At 37.6% G+C, this 10,284-nt stretch overlaps 1 protein-coding gene across 2 annotated transcripts; it reads left to right on the plus strand.

Moving 5' to 3' along the window:
* The first annotated feature begins 3,555 nt into the window (after positions 1-3,555).
* Positions 3,556-6,088, plus strand: LOC128919973 (zinc finger BED domain-containing protein 4-like). Of its 2 annotated transcripts, none has more exons than XM_054225965.1 (2): positions 3,556-3,815; positions 3,887-6,088. In XM_054225965.1, the coding sequence occupies exon 2, from the start codon at positions 4,251-4,253 to the stop codon at positions 5,577-5,579; it is 1,329 nt and encodes a 442-aa protein (XP_054081940.1). In that variant the 5' UTR covers positions 3,556-3,815; positions 3,887-4,250; the 3' UTR covers positions 5,580-6,088. The 2 variants fall into 2 exon arrangements, with proteins under 2 accessions (XP_054081940.1, XP_054081941.1); XM_054225966.1 differs by having other exon boundaries at positions 3,901-6,088.
* The last annotated feature ends 4,196 nt before the right edge of the window (positions 6,089-10,284 follow it).

A 10,284-nucleotide genomic window follows, 5' to 3' on the forward strand; every position in this document is an offset into this window, starting at 1 on the left:
ATTTAATGAAAGCCAATGTACGATTGAAAGTTCAAATTTTATTTTTTTTATATTTCAGATGGAGATTCCGAGTTTGATAAGAGACTCATTTTACCTCGAATAAGTTAGAGTTTGAAAATATTTTTTGTAAAAAGGTCTGTGTTCTCTGAATAAAAATAATATTGTAATGCTCAGAACGAAATTAGTGTAAAACGAAAGCTATAATAATTTCATGATTTTAAAAGTTCATAGCGAAAAGGATGAGAAATTTCGTTGTAGTTGTTGAAGTTTTAAAATCCAATTATTGTCCAATCACAATTGATGCAATGCCGATTAACTGAAGCATTTTAGGAACAGTATATACATAATAGATCCTTATGGTTATCTTTAATTATTGTACGAGTATTTGAAATCCTCATTTAATTTATTTGAGATAAATACCTCCCTTCCGCTTTTTTGCTCTCTATTCAATGTTTTATAAAAAGTGTTACAGTGATCGGATTTAGTTCAAATATGCGCCGATTCGTTCAATAATCTGTTTCCATCTAATATATCATAATCACTTGGTCCGGGCTATATGGTGGATGCAATAAAACCTCCCATCCGAGCTCCCGTAGCTTCTGACGAGTCATCAACGAAGTGTTTGGTCTGGCGTTGCCCTGGTGGAACACTACACCCTCCCTGTTGGCCAATTCTGGACGCTTATGGGAGGAGCTCATAGTGGATGATTCCAATCCAATCCCACCAAACACACAGCAAAATCTTCCTGGTCGTCAATACCGGCTTGGCCACTTTTTGGGACGATTCACCGGCCTTCGACCACGACCGCTTTCGCTTGATATTGTCGTATGTGATCCCTTTTTCGTCGCCAATTACCATCCGCTTCAAAAATGGGTCGAGTTCGTTCCGTTTCAGGAACATATCGAAACCATTCCTCCGCAGTTCGAAGTGATATAGTACCATCCCCCAAACCACCATTATTCTCACCGAACGTTTATCTAGCAGATTTTCCTTTAACGAAGGAAAACTTTAAAATAGTGCGTATTTCGGTGTTAGTGAACTCCATGTTTACAAGTCTATAACTGTTGAACGCAATATCCAAACTAATCATGCATAGCGTCGTTTTGAAGGTTATGTCAAGACCTTTCAAAGATGTATAGTATTGTCAGATACAAGCTTTGTAGCGCTGTATACATAGCCGCGAAATTCAAAAGATAAAAAATATATATATGGAAATGTCAATATCCCTCAATATCTTATCGCGCAATCTAGGTTAGTAGGGTATTTTGATTGAAAACTTGTAAAACAAATATGAAAGCAAATACACCAGTTGGTTATGTAAGGATTTTCCTTCTCACGACAGATCATTTGATATATGCGATTCGCTTCTCAAAAATATAAAAAATGGTAGAGCTACTATTAGATCAATAATTTTATAATCAGCAAATGAATTTAGTTTTGCATTTGAACACTACAACATACAGAGGTACTCAAATTTCAGAGAAAAAGCTTTTGTTTGCTGTTGTTATTGTCGCGGGGTAACAAAATGCTATATTGTTGTAAACCTTGATCCATTCGTAAGCGGATGAAGTCAGATTGGCAAGAATAGCTGGAAATATGACGGAAAAATAACAAATGAACTGAAGACGCACAGTATTCAAAGGTATTTACACACATTTTGTTTGCGTCAAAAGTATTTACACACCGCTATTAAGCCTTTATTCTTGGATTTGGTTTAAGCAAGAGTAGTGATTGGCTTCTGCTGCACTCATAATTAACTAACAAAGCCTTAAAATATAAAACTTAGTAAATAAAATGCCAAAAACAAAGGAATTGGGAACAAATTAATTATAACTAGATCGGAGACTATTACTAAGTTTAAAGGCGGTGTTTCGGCTTCGGAGTTAGTAAAAATTTATAGAATTTAAAGGAATACTGTTTATAATGTTATTAGAAAGAAGGAGACGAACAATTGCATATACAGTTCAAAGAGAACTGCGCGGAAACCTGGTGATAGCTCAAAGAAAATGTAGGAACTGTCATACAAACTCCCACAAAAAAGCATGTTAATATTGTCGCAGCATCGAATCAGAACAGTGCAATAATAGTCAATGATACTACATTGCTCAGGACATCAAAAGAAATTAACATAAACACCTGCGATGTGTATAAAGTGGTCAATATTTCCGAAACCATAAAAAGCGATATGTCTCTCATTTCTTAAATTGCATCCTAAAGCCTGTCGGGGGCAGATAAAGCTGAATTTTTGTTCCAAGCTTGTTTAGTAAACGCTTTATGCATTTACCACGTGAGAAGAAGAATTATGCAGTTTAGGCGCTAAACAGAGTCGGAGGTGACATGATGATTTTTTGGAGAAGTTTTCTTTACTTAAGTTTTTGAGATTTGGTACTAATTTCTTCTTCTTCTTCTTCTTCTTGACTGGCGTAGACACCGCTTACGCGGTTATAGCCGATTCCACAACAGCGCGCCACGCATCTCTCCTTTTGGCAGTTTGGCGCCAATTGGTTATACCAAGCGAAGCCAGGTCCCTCTCCACCTGGTCCTTCCATCGGAGTGGAGGTCTCCCTTTTCCTCGGCTTCCATTGCGTCGAAACCTTTCAGAGCTGGGGCACTTTCGTCCATTGGAACAACTTGACCTAGTCAGCGTAGCCGCTGTCCTTTTATTCGCTGGACTATGTCTATGTCGTCGAATAACACATACAGCTCATCATTCCATCTTCGGCGGTATTCGCCGTTGCCAATGTTTAAGGGACCATAAATCTTCCGCAAAACCTCGAAAACTTCTAGTGCCGTCTAATTGGATGTTGACATCGTCCACGCTTCTGCACCATAAAGTAGGACGGGAATGATGAGAGACTTGTAGAGTTTGGTTTTTGTTCGTCGAGAGAGGACTTTACTTTTCATTTGCCTACTCAGTCCATAGTTGCACCTGTTGGCAAGAGTGATTCTGCGTTGGATTTCCAGGCTGACATTGTTATTGATGTTAATGCTGGTTCCCAGATAGACGAAATTATCTACAACTTCAAAGTTATGACTGTCAGCAGTGACGTGGGAGCCAAGACGCGAACGCGCTGACTGTTTGTTTGATGACAGGAGATATTTCGTGTTGTCCTCGTTCACCACCAGACCCATTCGCTTCGCTTCCCTATCTAGGCGGGAAAAACAGAACTTACGGCGTGTTGTTTCCAATGATATCAATATCATCGGGGTACGCCAGTAGCTGTACACTCTTATAGAAGATTGTACTTTCTCTATTTAGGTCCGCAGCTCGTTTTATTTTCTCCAGCATCAGGTTAAAGAAATCACACAAGAGTAGGGATGGCAACGATTAATCATTTGATTAAATTAATCGATTATTTTCATTCAATTTACGATTTAATTGCATCGAAACACCTTTTCTAATTACTCGACTATTACTCGAGTAATTGCAAAATAATCGCAAACAGCATTTTCAAATTTAATACATTTTATGTTCATCTAAGTTAGCTTACAAGGGTCGAAATTGGTCACATCAGTCATTAATGACTGCAAACGCTGTAAACATAGTGAAATTCTAATATGTCAAGGTAGTTTAATATCAAAAAATGAATGTCTGGTAACACTGCATTTACAGTTAAGTCAAACGCATTTTACGTTCAGTTGTTTGAAGAGCAATGGCGCCAGTTAAGAGCGAAGTGTGGAAATTTTTTAATAAAATAAGCAATAACTACGTTAAATGTCAACTTTGCTGCAAAAATTTAAAATTTTCTAATAATACATCAAATATGTTGCAGCATTTAAAATTAAAGCATGCAACTGTAGCCTGCAAATTGGTGGTAAGTTGGAGCAATCGGTATTACATTTTAAATTTCTTCTAGTTATATATAAATATATGTGTACAAATTAGACTCTGCAATCTAGGAGTAAAGACAATGTTTCCCTAAGTGATGATGACACTGAAACCATGATTGAAATGCCGAATTGCAGCAGCAAACCAATTAATGAAAGCCCTTTGAGTGAGGGGCCAAGCTTCAGCAGCAAGAAACCGAATGAAAGCAGCATGATGGAGCTACCCAGCTGTAGCAATAAAAATCCTCAACCCCTCATTTCTAAAGTCTTCCAAAATATTGAAAACTTTTCGCTTCATGGCTCAAAGAACCAAAAGCTACAGCATGGAATAGTGGAAATGGTTATCAAGAATAATCTACCTTTTGACTTTGTTGAAGGTATATTAAAATACATTACAAAACAAATTGATAATTAATGACGCGATGCTAAAAACTTTTTCATATTTGAGTTTAACGATAGATATCTGGACTGATGTAGAAATGAATAGCATGCTTGGTGTGACAATTCATGGTGTAAATGGGACGAAGCAATTTAATGGAACAATTGGCGTTTATAAATTAACGGAAACACATACTGCATCACATATTTCCGAAGTTCTCATTGCTGCTTTGAAAGACTTTTCTATTGACGAAAAACAAGTAATGGCTGTAGTGACCGATAATGGTGCAAACATCGTAAAAGCAGTACATGATTCTTTTGGCAAAAAACGCCATATGCCTTGTTTTGCACACACCCTCAATTTGGTATGTGAAAACTCACTGAACGATCCTGAAGTAAATGCAGTTGTTGTAAAATGCAAAAAAATAGTTAAGTGGCTAAAAAGAAGTGTTAAAGCTAATGATGATCTTCGAAATATGCAAGCTGCTGCCGGAGTAGCTGAAGGCAAAATGCTAAAGCCAATTTTGGACGTGAAAACACGTTGGAATTCGACTTACTACATGCTTGAACGGTTCATTAAACTATGTTCATATATTAACCAAATACTCCTCAACTATTCTGACGCACCGGTAATGATAACATCTAAGGAAAAAGATGATATCATCGAAATACTCAGTGTATTGAGACCATTAGAAGCAATGACTGTACAACTAAGTGGTGAACAACGAGCAACGTTAAGTCAAGTGATTCCATTAGTTCACTGTGGTCGGGAACAAATAGTGAGAATAACAGCTAAACAGCCAGTCGCTGAACAACTAAAAGATGTCGTGTTAAATCAGTTTGATCGTAGATTTGGCTACATCGAACATTCCTTTTTGCTAGCTGCATCAACATTACTCGACCCGAGATTCAAAATAATTCATTTCAAAGACCCATTAGCGTTGTCCCCAGTTATAAAGTTTTTACGTACTGAAATAACAGTTGCAGATGATACTATGGAAACGGGCAGCGAATCGTCAGTGGAATCGGTAGAGAATGAGTTTGATCTCTGGGCTCCTCACAAAACTCTAGTGCACAAAAGAAGGAGGAAGGACAACGATTTTACATCTCCACAAGATGAATTGAGCTTTTATTTGAATTGTCAGGTATTAGAACTAAGTGGAAACACTATTGATGCTTGGGAAGAAATGAAAACCGTTTACCCAAAACTGTACGGACTTTCAAAAAAGTATTGTCATCTACTTGGTACCTCAGTACCAGCTGAGCGGCTTTTCTCAAAAGCGGGTGCAACTGCGACCGAAAAACGCAATCGTTTGACAACAAAACGTTTATCGAAATTGCTTTTTCTTCAAACTTGGTTGAACAGAGAATAAATTTTCTTGACTTCAATGAATATATTTTCCTTTATGCTAAGACAAATGAATTTTTAATACGATATTTTAATTTTATTTCCGTTTTTGTTTTTGTGTATATACCAAAATAATTTGAATGTCTGAAATAAGAATATAGTCTCCTATATTTTATTGGTTTTATTTTTACGCAAAAATACAAAACATAGTCTTTCAAGCAAAAGGCAATTCTTTTACTTTAAGATTGCTGTACGAATTTTGAAAAATTTAATGTGCTACTTAACTTCAAATATAGGCCATTTTCTCTTTTAGGATATGTCTGGGACTCTGTGATAGAGCATTATAATACAAGATTCGTCGCTGAAACTTGGTTGTGGTCTTTATGCAAACATTGGAATTAATCGATTAATCGATTTTTTTACATTAATTGCAATTAATTGCAATTATTTTTTTATATCTTGCAATTAATCATTTGATTATTTAATCGATTAAAAAAAATTTTTTGCCATCCCTACACAAGAGTGAGTCACCTTGTCTGAAACCTCGTCTGGTATCGAACGGCTCGGAGAGGTCCTTCCCGATCCTGACGGAGCTTTTGGTGTTGCTCAACGTCAGCTTACACAGCCGTTTTAGTTTTGCGGGGATACCAAATTCAGACATCGCGGCATAAAGGCAGCTCCTTTTCGTGCTGTCGAAAGCAGCTTTAAAGTCGACAAAGAGATGGTGTGTGTCGATCCTCTTTTTACGGGTCTTCTCCAAGATTTGGCGCATTGTGAATATCTGGTCAGTTGTTGATTTTCCAGGACTAAAGCCACACTTATAAGGTCCAATCAGTTTGTTGACGGTGGGCTTTAGTCTTTCACACAGTGCGCTCGATAGAACCTTATAAGCGATGTTAAGGAGGCTTATCCCACGGTAGTTGGCGCCTATTGTGGATTGGGCAGAGTACACTGAGATTCCAATCGTCGGCATGCCTTCTTCCGACCATATTCCGCAAAGAAGCTGATGCATGCACCTTATCAGCTCTTCGCCGCCATATTTGAATAGCTCGGCTGGCAATCCATAGGCCCTCGCCGCCTTGTTGTGCTTCAAGCGGGTAATTGCTATTCTAATTTTTTCACGGTCGGGCAATGGAACATCTGTTCCATCGTCGTCGATTGGGGAATCGGGTTCACCATCTCCTGGTGTTGTACTTTCACTGCCATTCGTTCCTGGCCACTCCCAAGTGAATGGCAGTCAGAAACTTTCCTCACTTACGTGAACTTTTACATATCACTCCATCCTCCTTGGTACTAATTTAGGGACCCTAAATCATCTGGATATATCAAAATTCACATGACCATGTCATTGTAAGGGTTAGTAGGCCTTATCCAACTATTGACTACATAGGAAAACAGGACAATGGTCCATTTTATAAGCAAATCAAGTTGACTTCCGCAGAGTCCCGACCTAAACTTTATTGAAAATATTTGGGTTTCGTTAAATATCAGAGGACAATTGATATACTAACCGAAAACGCCGAAATTACCGACATTTGGTCTAAATTAACAGTTAACTTAGCGCCCAATTGTGTTGAATCAATTCGTACCATAAAATAGCTGTTATTGATGCCAAAGGCAATGTAACCAATTATGAATTTATCACCTTAGAATAGAAACTTAGACTAAACATTAACATTAAACATTTCAATTAAAAAATAACAGAATAATCCATTTCAAGTTGTGTGTAAATACTTTTGAATACTGCGAACAATTGGCGTTTATAAATTAACGGAAACACATACTGCATCACATATTTCCGAAGTTCTCATTGCTGCTTTGAAAGACTTTTCTATTGACGAAAAACAAGTAATGGCTGTAGTGACCGATAATGGTGCAAACATCGTAAAAGCAGTACATGATTCTTTTGGCAAAAAACGCCATATGCCTTGTTTTGCACACACCCTCAATTTGGTATGTGAAAACTCACTGAACGATCCTGAAGTAAATGCAGTTGTTGTAAAATGCAAAAAAATAGTTAAGTGGCTAAAAAGAAGTGTTAAAGCTAATGATGATCTTCGAAATATGCAAGCTGCTGCCGGAGTAGCTGAAGGCAAAATGCTAAAGCCAATTTTGGACGTGAAAACACGTTGGAATTCGACTTACTACATGCTTGAACGGTTCATTAAACTATGTTCATATATTAACCAAATACTCCTCAACTATTCTGACGCACCGGTAATGATAACATCTAAGGAAAAAGATGATATCATCGAAATACTCAGTGTATTGAGACCATTAGAAGCAATGACTGTACAACTAAGTGGTGAACAACGAGCAACGTTAAGTCAAGTGATTCCATTAGTTCACTGTGGTCGGGAACAAATAGTGAGAATAACAGCTAAACAGCCAGTCGCTGAACAACTAAAAGATGTCGTGTTAAATCAGTTTGATCGTAGATTTGGCTACATCAACAATCCTTTTTGCTAGCTGCATCAACATTACTCGACCCGAGATTCAAAATAATTCATTTCAAAGACCCATTAGCGTTGTCCCCAGTTATAAAGTTTTTACGTACTGAAATAACAGTTGCAGATGATACTATGGAAACGGGCAGCGAATCGTCAGTGGAATCGGTAGAGAATGAGTTTGATCTCTGGGCTCCTCACAAAACTCTAGTGCACAAAAGAAGGAGGAAGGACAACGATTTTACATCTCCACAAGATGAATTGAGCTTTTATTTGAATTGTCAGGTATTAGAACTAAGTGGAAACACTATTGATGCTTGGGAAGAAATGAAAACCGTTTACCCAAAACTGTACGGACTTTCAAAAAAGTATTGTCATCTACTTGGTACCTCAGTACCAGCTGAGCGGCTTTTCTCAAAAGCGGGTGCAACTGCGACCGAAAAACGCAATCGTTTGACAACAAAACGTTTATCGAAATTGCTTTTTCTTCAAACTTGGTTGAACAGAGAATAAATTTTCTTGACTTCAATGAATATATTTTCCTTTATGCTAAGACAAATGAATTTTTAATACGATATTTTAATTTTATTTCCGTTTTTGTTTTTGTGTATATACCAAAATAATTTGAATGTCTGAAATAAGAATATAGTCTCCTATATTTTATTGGTTTTATTTTTATGCAAAAATACAAAACATAGTCTTTCAAGCAAAAGGCAATTCTTTTACTTTAAGATTGCTGTACGAATTTTGAAAAATTTAATGTGCTACTTAACTTCAAATATAGGCCATTTTCTCTTTTAGGATATGTCTGGGACTCTGTGATAGAGCATTATAATACAAGATTCGTCGCTGAAACTTGGTTGTGGTCTTTATGCAAACATTGGAATTAATCGATTAATCGATTTTTTTACATTAATTGCAATTAATTGCAATTATTTTTTTATATCTTGCAATTAATCATTTGATTATTTAATCGATTAAAAAAAATTTTTTGCCATCCCTACACAAGAGTGAGTCACCTTGTCTGAAACCTCGTCTGGTATCGAACGGCTCGGAGAGGTCCTTCCCGATCCTGACGGAGCTTTTGGTGTTGCTCAACGTCAGCTTACACAGCCGTTTTAGTTTTGCGGGGATACCAAATTCAGACATCGCGGCATAAAGGCAGCTCCTTTTCGTGCTGTCGAAAGCAGCTTTAAAGTCGACAAAGAGATGGTGTGTGTCGATCCTCTTTTTACGGGTCTTCTCCAAGATTTGGCGCATTGTGAATATCTGGTCAGTTGTTGATTTTCCAGGACTAAAGCCACACTTATAAGGTCCAATCAGTTTGTTGACGGTGGGCTTTAGTCTTTCACACAGTGCGCTCGATAGAACCTTATAAGCGATGTTAAGGAGGCTTATCCCACGGTAGTTGGCGCCTATTGTGGATTGGGCAGAGTACACTGAGATTCCAATCGTCGGCATGCCTTCTTCCGACCATATTCCGCAAAGAAGCTGATGCATGCACCTTATCAGCTCTTCGCCGCCATATTTGAATAGCTCGGCTGGCAATCCATAGGCCCTCGCCGCCTTGTTGTGCTTCAAGCGGGTAATTGCTATTCTAATTTTTTCACGGTCGGGCAATGGAACATCTGTTCCATCGTCGTCGATTGGGGAATCGGGTTCACCATCTCCTGGTGTTGTACTTTCACTGCCATTCGTTCCTGGCCACTCCCAAGTGAATGGCAGTCAGAAACTTTCCTCACTTACGTGAACTTTTACATATCACTCCATCCTCCTTGGTACTAATTTAGGGACCCTAAATCATCTGGATATATCAAAATTCACATGACCATGTCATTGTAAGGGTTAGTAGGCCTTATCCAACTATTGACTACATAGGAAAACAGGACAATGGTCCATTTTATAAGCAAATCAAGTTGACTTCCGCAGAGTCCCGACCTAAACTTTATTGAAAATATTTGGGTTTCGTTAAATATCAGAGGACAATTGATATACTAACCGAAAACGCCGAAATTACCGACATTTGGTCTAAATTAACAGTTAACTTAGCGCCCAATTGTGTTGAATCAATTCGTACCATAAAATAGCTGTTATTGATGCCAAAGGCAATGTAACCAATTATGAATTTATCACCTTAGAATAGAAACTTAGACTAAACATTAACATTAAACATTTCAATTAAAAAATAACAGAATAATCCATTTCAAGTTGTGTGTAAATACTTTTGAATACTGCGAGTCTTCAGTTCATTTGTTTATTTTTCCGTCATATTTCTTGCCAAAC

This window comes from Zeugodacus cucurbitae, chromosome 2, assembly GCF_028554725.1.
Source record: "Zeugodacus cucurbitae isolate PBARC_wt_2022May chromosome 2, idZeuCucr1.2, whole genome shotgun sequence".
In the NCBI taxonomy this organism is placed as follows: domain Eukaryota; kingdom Metazoa; phylum Arthropoda; class Insecta; order Diptera; family Tephritidae; genus Zeugodacus; species Zeugodacus cucurbitae.

Coding starts and splice junctions, on each gene's coding strand:
- LOC128919973 (XM_054225965.1), top strand. CDS start 4,251: ATGCTAAAAACTTTTTCATATTTGAGTTTAACGATAGATATCTGGACT.